We start from the raw sequence: 14,869 nt of genomic DNA on the forward strand, positions 1-14,869 counted from the left end.
GGAGAGGGAAACAACTGACGCATTTTAGTACAGACACACTGAATTCCTCTAGTTTTTCTATTTTAATTGATGAATTCGTAGGAATCTCCCCTCCACTGCCGAAACGGGAGATAGGGGTATTCTTTTTGTAGATAAACTACACTTATTGTCGTGAACATGGACGGGGTCGATTCAAAAAATCCAAGTTATATGATACTGAGTTAAATTGAGTCACCTCCTTCTCTACAGATCCGTTTGAGAGACGAGCCTTGGGAGAGCCCTGTCACACTCGAACCTTACACGGCTAGAATCTTGGAGGAGCCCAATGCCATCAGGGACCAGTTCCACAGTCGTGAGTTAGCGTTAATTAACTCTGACTTAAAATCAATTCATTTTCAATGAGTTAACTCTGAGTCAAATCTTAATTCACAACTTACTGTGGAACTGAGTCGAATCCCTGCCGCATTATAGGATTCATATATGGACCTGGATCCGACCGATATGATGCATATAACTTGAAATATTAATTGACTTCTAAATAAAAAATAGATATTAAGACACAGTGAATCTTAGCCGTAATCGTTTAATAGATCTTTCTCAATGAACATTACACTGAAACGATTTCAAATTGGTAGGAAACGTTATACCGCGGGTTGTATATGGTTATATATTTTGATATCCCCGTTGAGGAATATGATTCCTGAGCTTGAAACGACATATGTTTTTCACACTCAAGCGATTTTATTTTTGAAACGAGACCAGACGAGAGTTTTTGTATACGTGTTATTTGCGCAGAATCCGGTGATCAGTCAACAACTATTCTATCAATACTGCACGGTAAGTTTAATTTCATTACTAAGAATTTATAACGAAAATTCTGAAATAGAGTTATATGAATTAGAAATTCAATTTAGTTTAATTAAATTAAATTCAATTTAACTTTGATTTAATGACGATATTTTTATCCATCAGATTATGATAATTTTGAAACAATTGTTACGATTTATTGTAGTTTTTAGACACGTATCCTTGTGATGATGAAACTCTTGGTGGTTATCCTCGCTTTATTCGCCGGTAAGTTTTCAATTTATCATTCACAAAAATTTCAAGAATGTAAAAACCATATTCATAAGAATTAGGGTGGAAGAAAGCTTTGTGATTCAAATAAATTTATCTAAAATGTCTTAGACAACTCAATCCGCAAATACCAGAGACGGAATTAAAAACTTATCTTATGTTCATTCAATTTCTACATGTCATTTGTTTTTTAAGTTAAAATTTGCATAATGTAATGGCGGCGACTCATTTCAATCGGTCAAATGCACCATACGTGTCGATTGAGTTCGAATCCCACGTTTACTGAAACATTTAATCATTAGGTTATGAAGTGTAATTTCAATGGAAAAAAATCCCAAGGGAGATGAAATCAAAAGGTTGTCTTGTCCCATAGAAATTTTAGTTTATTTTTTCACCGATCAAGTTCCTTAAGCAACATAAAGCGTTTACTACGAATGATGCCAGATTTGTTTGGATACAGATTTCTACGCGGTGCACGGGTTAGTTACTGTTCACGGCGATCTCGCGCAACAACGAGATGACGCCGAGAGTGTAGCCGTCTGTCCTGAAGGTCACGTGATTAAAACATGTCGCTGCGAGGATAGGACTAAATGCGACGGAGCGCTGTTCAAAGATGACAAAACATGCATCATAAGAATGAGAGCTGGCGCCTCTCCAACAAAGGTCAATTATATTTATATTCAAGTTTAATTAGTGAATACAAAATTCTTTAAAAAGTCGTGTACCCGGTACCCAAGAACATCACCTTGCCAATTAAATGTGACATCCTTCAACGACATCCGGATTCGAACCTGATTGCATTTGTCGTACAGCCTACCGCATCGAGAGGACGCTGCGAATGCCTTCCTCGGCGGGAGGAATGTGGCAGACGCGCACGATGTCATCACAGAGTCGAATAGGGGGCGCCCCTAGGGAAAGGACCTCTATTTCTTCAAATTGCTACTCGTCCTACAGTTCTAATTAGATCAATTCCAAATCTAACACGATTATTCTAAGGACCAATACCTACAAAGTACGGGGCTGTTTTTGGATTTGCCCAAGAGAGGGTGCCTCTACTCTATTTCTTCAATCACACAGCGGAGCCATATAAGCCGAGACTCCTTCTTTTTATAATCAGGCGATTGGAGAATGCGCCAAGGATGAATGTGGTGATGTTTGGGTGTCTAAACGCTCGGGATATGCTGTAAGACCATCGGTCACTTGTGAACCTGGTTTCGTGATGACTGGTTGTAATATCTACTCTCCGTAAGTATTCGTCACATCCGCTAAAACGGCACCGCCAGGTTGCAGTCTAGATCACTACTCAACTGCCACAGTTGGTGTTGAGTGGCGTCCTGCCTCCCGCGAAGCTAGGCAGGGATTCAAACCTGATGGCATCCTGATGCATCTGGTTCGAATCCCTAAAATGAAAAGAAATCACGTTTAAAATGCTTAACAACTAAGCTAGAAAATTCAGTCAGATTGTTAAAAATCTAGAATTTCAATTTGTACTTGAATGAGTCTCGATTTTTTTATATCGAGTCCAGCTATAATCTAAACGTAAAACTGAATAAATATATTTGTAGATGGAAAACCACGGATAGCCTGGAGAATGTGTACTCAACTAAAAGCCAGGTACAGAGCGGAGGTAAAACTGTGTGGAAATGCCAGTCAGACGCCGACTGTCCAAACTCAACATGTATCGTTGACGCGAGATGTCTCAAGCCATCATAATAAAAATCGATAAAACTGAATTAACTTAATCAATAAAACTATGGTATTATATATTACTGATTTGTAGTACTTAATTCTGGATTGTTCTATTTTTCTGTTCTCTGTTTCCATTCGTATTTAATGAATAAAATATAAATTGTTCGCTACAAAAAACCGTTTTATCTCGAGTAGAATTTGACTTACTCTGCGATTCGGGGGAGGGTTTGTCGTTCCGACCTACAAGCTAATACCTGAACATTAAACATCAGATAATTTCTACAAATGAAGGAACATGGACTAAAGTTTCCGGTGATCCGACAGTGAATCTCCGTATCCAGTTTATTGAATATATGAATTAGAATATCCATAATTATAATTCTGTCGATCAGATCTTGCTCGTGAAAAATTACTGCATTAAGACCTTGCGGTTTAAACTTAAATGAAGGAGGCTTTGGTTTATGAAATACATCACTTCTCTGACGGATTGTTTTGCTCTCAGTATCACTGGTGGTCCAACATCAGCATCGCTGGTGGTCAATAAGTTGTCAACATTAGTATGACTGGTGGTCATGTTGTCACCATTAGTATCCCTAGCCGGATTGTGTTCACTACAAATAATCAATGCTACAACCTTAACCTACATTCAACCACAGAGCATATCGCTCATAGAATAAGATACTTAGTGATCTGATATCGTTGATCAATAAAAGATTATTGGATTTCTGACATTTTTGCGGGTGCTTGAACCAAAGTAACACGTGTTTACAATTGACATGTCTCCAATCTATCAAAAATTTTTTCAAATCGGTTTTGTATTTTTTCAAGTTGAAGCTGACGTTGTTTTTTTGTGGAGAGAGCTTAGGAAACAACTGACGCTGACAAAACTGATTCTCTTTAGTACGGGCACAATGCGGAGTTCTCAGGTTCTACCTAAATTTTGTGTAGAGTTTTGATATGAAAGCCAGAAGATCTCTCTACTGCCGCTAAGGGGGATAGGTGTATTATTGATCACTACAATGAATGCGAAATATATTCAAATATACCCGCATGGATTCGAAAACCCGATGGCATAGCGGGGCAAACGGTTCGAATTTCTGCCCGACCAGGATAAACATCGACTGAATAATCCGTATAGACATTATAATTCAAAGTTTAAAACGGTCCCTTTGAACCTGAATTTGTTAACGAAAAAAAAACATCAAGATACATTGTACTTTTTAGAAGATCTACCAAAGAACGAGAAAACGTTCTTAAACATTTCGCTTCGTGATCAGAAACGTATTAGAGGTGTAACATTACGTACCCGGGGCGAGGGAACGGGTGGAGGGGGAGGGGGGAGGGTGGTATGGGGTTTACTTGTATTTTGATATCCCTTGAGGAATATGATTCCTGAGCTTGAAACGACATATGTTTTTCACACTCAAGTGACTTTACTTTTGAAACGACGACGCAAAAACGTGAGACCAGACGAGAATAATGTACACGTATATGATTGTATACGTGTTATTTGCTAAGAATCCAGTGATCAGTCAACAACTATTCTATCAATACTGCGCAGTAAGTTTCTAACTCTATTGATCTTTATTTGAGGTTTATCGCGAAAGCTATACAACTTTTTTTGAAATGAAATTCTAAATAGTCATCTTCAGGATTACAAATTTTCGGACTCGACGTATATCATTTTTTCTTTATAATTGTGGGATTCTCTTTATAATCTCGCTACAACGCGGATCCATAGTGTTTTATCAATGGTTATTTTAGGCACGTGATGATGAAACTCTTGGTGGTTATCCTCGCTTTATTCGCCGGTAAGTTTTCAATTAATCAATTTTAAAGTTAATTGTTTTTGGCTGATTTTAACATGACATTTTTAAGTGGTATCATACGATACAATGAACGGTCTTTTCTTACCCTATAGACACTAACTCTGTACCTTTTGACAAACCAAACCCACTTTTTACCTAACCCTCTAGACCCTAAACCCTTTTTTTCTGCGATTGAAAAATCCGCCATTTTGTTTTCGTTTTTGTTTTGGAAATGGGAGTTAGAACTGCTCAACTTAATGAAGTTTTCTAAATGATTTGTCGCTACAGATTTCTATGCGGTACACGCGGTAGTAAAAGTTACAGGTGACCTCGCAGAGGAAAAAGATGACGCCGAGAGTAGAGCCGTCTGTCCTTCGGGTCACGTGATTAAAACCTGTAGTTGCGGGTGTGAATCTAGATGCGACGGAGCGATCTTCGAAGATGATCAAACGTGTCTCATTCACATGAGTCACGACAAAACTGCAACAAAGGTTACTCAATGTGATCACAAAATCCTAAAAATCGTTTAAATAGCCAGCTATGTGGCATCCTTTCATGACATATTGATTCGAACCTGATCGCAGTCTCACGATGCCATCGGGTTCGAATCCGAGGTGGGAGAGTCTCACCATCCCATCAGGTTCGAATCCCGAGAGGATGGCTATCGGGCTGGTAATGGAATCTCTTATTTGATTTTGTAAACAATTCGCCTGTTTCAGGCGGTTGCGGAATGTATTGCGGAATCGTGTGGTGACGACTGGAAGACTGTTCAGTCGCCATATTCTGTAAGACCTTCAGTTAATTGTCCGGATGGATTTGAGATGACTGATTGTAATATCTTCTCTCCGTGAGTATTTCATCGGCCAGAAAATCCAGTTGAGTTGATCGCAAATCTAGAATTTCAATTTGTTGAAATGAGTAAGGATCATAAATCTATTTTACAATTGTAGATGGAAACACGAAGCTAACCTGGTGAACGTGTTTACAACTAAAAGTCAGGTACAGAGCGGAGGTAAAACTGTATGGAAATGCCAGTCAGACGCCGACTGTCCCGGTGGTAGATGTATGGTTGAAGCGAGATGTCACAAAGAATCAGCGTAATCAAAATCACTAAAAGTTGAATACACCGAATCAATAAAACTATGTTAGGTTTTTTCCGAATTGTGGTCTATTTTTCTGTTATCTTCCGTTCGATTCGTGAATAAATATAATATTGTGAACTTTCTCATTACGACAAACATTGTTTTTATCCTACGTAGAAATCTGGAGCAGGCGAATTATTTTCCAAATAGAAACGACTGTGTACCCTTAACGAGAAGGGCCTCCAAACTCTGAGGCAAGCGAGTATTCGTCAGGTGTCGCTAGTAGTAACATACTCGCGCATAGTTTCGAATAAAATTCGATTAAATTTTTCTTTGCGAAGTGAATCAATTTTCAATGTTCCCGACCGTACACCCGAGATAGGAACGGCAAGGTAGTTAGGTGGTATCCCTGGAGAACCCCCGATCTCTTAACTGTTGACCAATCAAATCATACAAATCAAATTGTCACTAACAAACCAGAGGAAACACGTGTAGCAATGTCATTTGTGATATACACCGATGTAATTCAATTTTCACTTCTGGTCTGGTTTGCTTTTTGATCACCAATTCGTCGCTCGGTTTGGTTTTTGATCATTAGTTCTAAGGTATAAATAATACGATTTATTATTGATACATCAACAGCAGTGAACACGTGGTATCCTCCACAGATCTACAGCGCAATCCAGGAATCTTTCGCTGCTAGTTTCCATAAGGTCAAGGTCAGAGACTGTAGTCGAAGTCCTACGGGACCATTTAGAAATGAGGGCCCTGCAGGAGGATTTATGCCTAGCGATAACTTTAATACCCAGTCAATACAACAAGTCACTACCTTTTTGCTACAAATTTCAATCGTATTTTGACAATGATTGTGACAGTGTAGAGCGTGAGTTGTGACGTCATCGGGCAGAGAGAGAAAACCTTTTAGGTGAATTGAATTTGTTTCTATTCAAATATCGATTTTTTTTCGGAGCATTCCCACAAGAGACGCAGAGAAAGTGAACCATTTTGTTATTAATTGGAACAAGATTCAATAGACAGTATAGCAGCAACAGCGCCATCTACCCCACTCAGAACAGAATGCTATATCCGAAATATATACATATTGAAATAAAATAATATAACAATAAATCGAGGATTCATATTTTGATTTTCAGGAATCCGAAACAGGTATGTGGGTAGTCAAACAGTAGATTTATAAAACAAGTTTTGAATTTGTCCAATAATGTTTGCCGTTGTGCTGTTTCCGGTGATGGCGATGTTTTCCTCCATGTTTTCCATGTCTCCCTCTTCCATTGCGCATGCGTCGTGGTCTGGCCGGTTTCTTTTTTATTTTCGGTTGAACAGGTGGCGGCACTGTCGTTTCCGGTTTGGTATTGTAGAATGTTTGAATTTTGAATAAGGAGCAACCGTCGTCCAGTTGGTAACCACCACTACTCCAACAATCGTCCTTGCAACTAGTGACGTCATATTGAACTACTTGCTCCTGACAGTAAACACATTTCAGCAGACAATGTTCGACGAACGACTGACCGGACAGACGATCTTCCAGAATCGATGACGTCACCACAACTGAACGCAATATTACGTGCAAAGTGACAAACGTTATCACGTGACCTATCAACAGCCAATCAGGCGCAACCATTCTGAAATAAAGGAATAATTTGAGTTGGATTTGTTCAATGATAGGCGGCCATTTCGATACTTCCCATAATACATCAGAATTTTGGGAAGGGCTGTGTTGCTATGATACGTTACATTGTTGAGCAAAATTTGTTCGTTCAACAATATCGTATCATAGCAACATTATTCCCCAAAAACGAGATGTATTATGGGAAAAGTGTATATCATTATCTATATTGGATATATATTATATTCGATCTCAGGACCCAGTTCCGTTGTCATGGATGAGACAAACATAATCTAAAGGATAAGTTAAAGATAATCTTGGTTCTTTAACCAATCTATCAACTAATTTCGGGTATAGTATAGTAGGATATGGAGGTACCTCAGTGGGATATGATGTACCTCAGTAGGATATGGAGGTACCTCAGTGGGATATGGAGGTACCTCAGTGGGATATGGAGGTACCTCAGTGGGATATGATGTACCTCAGTAGGATATGGAGGTACCTCAGTGGGATATGGAGGTACCTCAGTAGGATATGGAGGTACCTCAGTAGGATATGGAGGTACCTCAGTGGGATATGGAGGTACCTCAGTGGGATATGGAGGTACCTCAGTGGGATATGGAGGTACCTCAGTAGGATATGGAGGTACCTCAGTGGGATATGGAGGTACCTCAGTAGGATATGGAGGTACCTCAGTGGGATATGATGTACCTCAGTGGTACGGTGAACCCGAACGACCCGGTTGCGGATACTGGATCCGGTTCTGCTCTGGTTATTATCGGTCGAGTATCCACACGCACACGTAACATGATCGGTAACACATTAAAACTGTTTTACATTTATCCATTTTTCGACTTGCTATAAACTAAGAGCTCTTAACCGAATTGCTTCAACAAGCGGTAGCCGACGACTTCAACAAGCGGTACCCGACGACTTCAACAAGCGGTACCCTACGATACGCCGCGACGCGAATTCTGGATAATGCATGAACCTTTATAGATTTGACCGTATTTGAATTGCCGGCAAGCGTTCGAGCATCATCATTTTATCGGGTGTTCGAATGTAGAATGTTTTAGTTTACTTTGCTTCAGAATATCCAGCGCTATCGTGTACTCAAACATTCATTAGCTGACGTGTTTGCTGGTCGACGTTTCCAGCGTTTTGCCACACATATAGATGTCGCATTTTGATCGAGTTTACGATTTTTTTTTTTATTTGTTTCGCTTCAGTGACGACGCAACGAACACTCAACATAATCATAAAAAATTCATTCTAATCGATATTTCATTGCGAGATTCTCGTGTACAGGACAGGTATAAAGTGAAGCCGCTACCTTCATCGCGTAACAACAACGTGTCCTTTTGTCGTACAGGCCACAAACTGGTTTGTACCAGAACAACCCAAAACTGACCTATTTGGTCAATCTATAGATCGCGCATGAGTGGTCTGTGTAAGGTTTGTTTGCCGTCTCATACTGACCATGATCTCACTGACTGTGGTCGCATAACATGATGATTACATAATCAGATAGGTGACACGACCACATTAGATGTAAGCTTGAATAAATCAGAATAAATGATGTCTGTTGATCGAATGTTAAATGTTTTAGTTTACATTGCTAGAGTATGGCGCCGATTCGGATCAGAATTGAAGCTAAATGTGGCTGATGTTCGCACATTCAATATCTACGTTAATGCAATTTGACGCGTTTAATTTCTCCCGCAGAAACACTATACATTTTCAATCGATACCATTTACAAAGTTCAGAAATCATATTCAATTTTGTTACGTATTGAATTATCAACACAAAAGAACCTTTACAAATTTGAGATCGATTTTAGGACTTTGTATTCACAAAACAATTACAATTTCTGGATAGAAATGATTTGATTTCTAACAAACAGACGAATATTGTCTCTGATAGATAAAGCATTGTTAATATCGATTCTTTCCTTCGCTTAAAACTATTTTCAAATATGTGCAGATACAACCTGTCCACAAAGGAGACCGGTTTGAAATAATGAATTCAAGTTATTTGGAAGTTGGTCGAGCTTATAACAGCTACATCGTTCTAATGTCTGTAGTGAACAAGTCCGGAGTCTACCGTACTGTGTCACTGGTCACTCTGCCGGTCTTGTTCTTGTTTGGAGCCTTCGGAAATTCGGCTACTTTCCTGATAATGATAAGTCGCAGATTCCGCAGTTTATCTTACGCTAATTATCTGATCGTTTTGTCAGTCAGTGATTTAGTTTATTGTATCAATCTATCTTTGATGCCTGTTTTACAGTTTGTTCTGTTGAAAACAAAAAGCGGAGCCGCATTTATCATGAATTCACTGATCAGTTGTCAAACCTATGAATTTATCTCAACACTGGCAATCCGTAATAGTTCGTGGTTAATAGTAGCGATATCTCTAGAACGAGCGGCAGTTGTTCTCTTCCCGATCACATCTCGTTTGATATGTACACCGACATTCGCTAGATTTACTACATTGATAATTACCGCAGTGAATGTACTGTTTATTTGTCTCACACCTGCTTTATCTTTGCATTTTACCGATCAGTCTTTCGGATGTTACTATAAATTATCAGATCAAATAACATATTTTATGATCACTGTCATTTACGTTTACATCCTACCGTTAACATTGATTATCACATCAAATTCTGTTATAATAATTCAGTTGTTCAGAGGTTCAAAAATAGTTTCGTCCGATCAGAAAACTACAAAATCAAAACGTACGACAATAATGCTTGTAACAGTTTCACTGGCATTTGCAACATTTACACTTCCAACCACTGTTAGTGGATTATTACCAATCTCCCCGGAACAGAGAGAATTTCTATTGTATATTTTCGCCATTCAGTTCCAATTATGCAACTGCGCGGTCAATTTTTACATATATCTTTTACTGGGACGAGAAATTCGTGAATATTTTTGCTCAAAAATCCGTTGTACTGAAATTTAGACGAATAACCAGTGATTTCAAGTTTGATCAACATGATACAATTTACCCGTATTAACTGATGGAGCTCAGGGCAGTTCAGGGGAGGGGGCTAACAAATTAGGTACATTATGTTCATTGATACTGATGATTATGCTCAGCTACTGCTCATTCCAGATCCTAGAAATGTTTCGCAGTTATCTGGGGAACTATTGGGGGGGGGGGTGCAGTTTAGGGCGGGGGAGCATTCAAACGTTTTTATCGCAAAATCTGGAAAGATAAATTTCGTTTTTGAGACTTCAAATTACGGGTCGTGTAAGAAACCCCGCTACTGACGCCATCACTGAATCTTAAACATGTAAATTGGAAGGACTACGATTTTTAAATTGAATCCTGCTATTAATTAATGGTTAAATGATTGGCATCTGAGCGTTACAAAGGAGATAAAATACTGATATCCTGGTCGGTTTAGGCAGCGGCGAGACGAGACAGAAGCTATTCGTCTAATCGGGTGAACGCGATATCAAGCGTATAATCTGTTTGGAGCGGTTACTGACAGTTTGTGAAATCACTAGGGTGAAATAAAACTGATAACAGCAATAGATCCCGGTGCGAGAGAGGGAGAGAGGGAAAGAGGGAGATAGAGCCCCCAAAACAACTATAAACAACCCACACTGTTCTATCTATCTGTATTAAACCAATCTACATCGAGTTTACATATATCGATAACAATGATAATATATTCATTTAGAGAGTTTCAACTCTTAAATCAATTCAATTTGATCTACATTAATTCTCAAATTATGTTAAATCGATTACGGGGTTGAACATCATCATTCTCGTGAAACTAGACATGTTTCTCTGGTTCTCGGTAAGATATTTGTCTCAACTAAACATTGAAATTAACTTATTTTCTCGCAACCGAGTTCAGTTCCACAATCGTGAGTTAAAACTTGACGATCTAATCAAATATTTGAAAACTCTTAGAGTCGAATTGATGTCGCAACTGCAGAACTGAGTGCAATTCTACCCCAAATCTAAACAAAGTTTACTTACTTTTATTTTTGAATCATTTCTAATTAAAAGTTTCAGCGAATATTTCCACGGATATTTTCTCAGCAGTGAGTGATAGCACGGTATGATGTGAGAGAGCTGTAACGTGCACTGTGTTACTGCCTCCTGGCGCTGCCACAGATGAGAGATACATCAAATAATGATTATTGGTCGCGTGTGTCTCCCATCAGCGGATAAAATACGATCTGACCAATGATAATCCGTTCATATCGAGATAATCCGTTAATAATCGGGTTGAGGAGCGGATTAGCGGATTAACAGTTTGAGCAGATCTATACTGACCGCTTACCCAATCCAGTACGGTCTCCCTGTCTTGAGATATCTCTAAAAGCCAAACACTTTACATGCGACAAGTAAGCCGACCTCAGCGACAAGTGGCTTTAATTTCAAGACACATCTTACCTAAGCCGTCTGCGGTTCCTCAGTCGAAACTACGATCCAAATCGGATTATTAGATTAACTATAGAATGAAGATGGACTTAGACTGGTCGTAAGTCTAAGCCATGACTGTATAGAACCTGTCCCTGGCTTCTGAAAACGGTAGAGCCTGTTTCTAATCTAACATCTTCTTTAAGACCAGTCTCACGATAAAGGACCACTTTTTGGAGTTATGTCAGGTCTCTGTAATTGTATTTGTTCTAAATATAGTATGGTAAACAATGGTAAATAGCTAATGGCTAATTTGGGTAATAATCAGGCCTCTCTTTCTCTCATTATTAGACTGACCACCACCACCAGCGCCAAGCAGACAACAGACACTCTCATAAACAGATTAGTGTTCAACATGAGTTGAATATGATATGAATACACGTGTACATCCTGCCTACATCAACCTTTATCACCAAACTTTTATCACTTGTGCATTAAACGATTCAATTATAATTTTATGAAATGCAATTAGACTTTATCAGTATCTGATTATTAACGGTATTTAAATCAGTTGAGACTCGGCGGGGGTATGGTATAGACTGATATTATCTTTAACCTGAAAGTAACTCAACTATGAGTCAATCAGCAGTTAACCCCACTCCCCCGTCTAAACTCAAACTTGAACTGGATTAATTTAGAAATTAAATCGATTAAGAATTAAATATTTTGTTTAACTCTACCCAGGATTGAGATCAAACTGTTCGTCGGTTCAGTACAATCATTCGATAAGTTTTTCAGCTGTGAATAAATTCTTTTTATTTCAATTTTCTCTGCTAGAAATTCAACTTTTTATCATAAATTTTCCACTCAATTTCTTCCGCTACAAACATTGGACAAGATGAGCTGATGAGATTTTCGATATTATCAATTTAGTGAGAACTTGTAGCTACTATCCGGCTGTTGATCACTGCTTATCACCGCCTCTCGTTTAGTATCTATCTCTACATCGATTTTCGTTCATCAACCGAGTCTCCTAAAAACGCGGGCTGATAATCCGTAATTTTCATCATCAGTGGTTGAATTTCAGAGCGATCAAGCATAAAATAACGGTTGTCGGCAACGAAACACGTTTGGAGCTAGATGTGCGCCGTGTAAATCAACACTGCCGCAATTAATGAGAAACTTTATACATTTCGCTTCCACATTTAAAATTCAACTTCATTTGTGAAATCATATATATATATATATCCGCTACTGAAATATGACTGCAGCAAAGCTGAACATATTTTTCATCTCAACAGTCAAACTTAACTAACGATTGTGGAACTGGATCCTAAATGTGAAAATTCAACACATTTCACGTTTAATAAAACAACTCTATTTTGTAGGATATGATGTGACTCTGAAAGACGTGTGTGTCACTAATGGATAATTCTTAAACCTGATTCAAAAACCCTGATTTCCACGCTAAAGAATTAGTCTTAGTTGGATGAATAATACCAATTTATACTACTACAGATATTGGAGAAGAATTCAGAAATTATGCTGTGATTTTACAGTGAGAAGAACAATTGACTTATGTCTTTTTGTATATAGTGAAAGTATTTCTATCATTAGTTTTAAGAAATGGTAGACACGGATGTGATAGTGCTGTTTTTTATACGGTATATCTCAGTGATGGATGGAAAGATAGTTGATATATTGTGTGGTATTGTAGAATAACATCTTTGTCATTATTTGAAATGATTGATTACTGAATATTCATCCATCTTATATAAAATCACGTACGTATAAACGTGCTACCTATTGCTGGTGAATCAGGTGGCTTTAAACACCGGGTCTGTACATCAACCATCACGTTTCATTCTGCGCACATGTGTCTCTGAGCTACGCGGGGTGGGGGGGGGGGGGGTCTCAGTCATTGAATCACTTGGATAAATGGTGGATTTTGATAACGATATCTTCTTCTGGTATTTTAACCACTGCACGTATAAAAATATTCGATGTAAATCTTTCTAGAAGGGTTCAGGTTCTAGGCTGGTGGTCTCGCGTTGTCTCGGCGGGTTGGCAGGTTCTAGACTGGTGGTCTCACGTCGTCTCGGCGGGTCGGCAGGTTCTAAGCTGGTGGTCTCGCGTTGTCTGGGCGGGTCGGCAGGTTCTAGGCTGGTGGTCTCACGTCTCGGCGGGTCGGCAGGTTCTAGGCTTTGTGGTCTCACGTCTCGGCGGGTCGGCAGGTTCTAAGCTGGTGATCTCGCGTTGTCTGGGCGGGGCGGCAGGTTCTAGGCTGGTGATCTCGAGGTCTATCACCTGTATCTGTCTCGGATAAATGGAATGTATGATGCTGACGTATATAATGATGACGTCGCTCGTTTGTCCAATTAGTGACGATGTTTCTCTATCAATCACGACTCGCTGGTTGTTGTGTATACATTTTTATACGGTATTCGCTGCGCTGAGTTGCACGTGATCAGTTTCTGTAAAGGTGATGATGATATACAATTAATCTGGATTCATCTCTCGGAGAAGTTGACACCGAGCATAACTAGACCCGACTCGCTACGTGAACTGAATACAGGACAGCAATCACCACTGTCTATATACCTGTCCCTCTGAGATCTATCACTGTCACTGTCACTGTCATTGCCCCTAATGACCCTTCCTCGCCACACGTGACCAGTCACCAGTCACCGCAGTGAACAGACAAACTTCCAATCCTCGTCAGTCACCAGAACTCTATGGTCTAGTGGTAGACACTCTGGGTTTGTGTGGTAATGACCCGGGTTCGAGCCCCGGCTGAGCTAGGGTTAGGATTATAGATCGGCTGGTGTTAGGGTTATAGTCGACGCGCTGTGGTAAGCTTTACTTTTGGTAATGACGTCCGTGATTGATCTCTATTACTGTCAGGTATGATTGTGGTGATCCGGTTAAGACCGGACGCGTCTTACGAAAGATAATTACTTTTACAAAAGCAATTACTACCAGATACAAGACGTGACCAGACGTGTGAGATTGTATCTATCTGATTACATCCTCCTTACACAACGGCCTCCTCATACCGCGCTGGGGTCAGTGACACCTGCCTCACACCGCGGGGGTCAGTGACACCTGCCTCACACCGCTGGGGTCAGTGACACCTGCTTGCTATGGTCAGTCATCTGAACTAAATCAAAACTTAATTAAGACTTAGTTCAGCATTGAGGACTGGTTTTGAGAGGTTTGA

At 39.5% G+C, this 14,869-nt stretch overlaps 2 protein-coding genes across 2 annotated transcripts; both read left to right on the forward strand.

Moving 5' to 3' along the window:
- The first annotated feature begins 1,646 nt into the window (after positions 1 to 1,646).
- Positions 1,647 to 2,806, forward strand: LOC141915533 (uncharacterized). Its single transcript, XM_074807099.1, has 3 exons — positions 1,647 to 1,719; positions 2,174 to 2,301; positions 2,622 to 2,806. The coding sequence occupies exons 1-3, from the start codon at positions 1,693 to 1,695 to the stop codon at positions 2,767 to 2,769; spliced, it is 303 nt and encodes a 100-aa protein (XP_074663200.1). The 5' UTR covers positions 1,647 to 1,692; the 3' UTR covers positions 2,770 to 2,806.
- A 1,467-nt stretch (positions 2,807 to 4,273) lies between these two features.
- On the forward strand, positions 4,274 to 5,654 carry LOC141898098 (uncharacterized). Its single transcript, XM_074783919.1, has 5 exons — positions 4,274 to 4,305; positions 4,510 to 4,556; positions 4,842 to 5,044; positions 5,273 to 5,400; positions 5,504 to 5,654. The coding sequence occupies exons 2-5, from the start codon at positions 4,517 to 4,519 to the stop codon at positions 5,652 to 5,654; spliced, it is 522 nt and encodes a 173-aa protein (XP_074640020.1). The 5' UTR covers positions 4,274 to 4,305; positions 4,510 to 4,516.
- Positions 5,655 to 14,869: the final 9,215 nt, after the last annotated feature.

Source organism: Tubulanus polymorphus, chromosome 1, assembly GCF_964204645.1.
Source record: "Tubulanus polymorphus chromosome 1, tnTubPoly1.2, whole genome shotgun sequence".
NCBI classification, from domain to species: domain Eukaryota; kingdom Metazoa; phylum Nemertea; class Palaeonemertea; order Tubulaniformes; family Tubulanidae; genus Tubulanus; species Tubulanus polymorphus.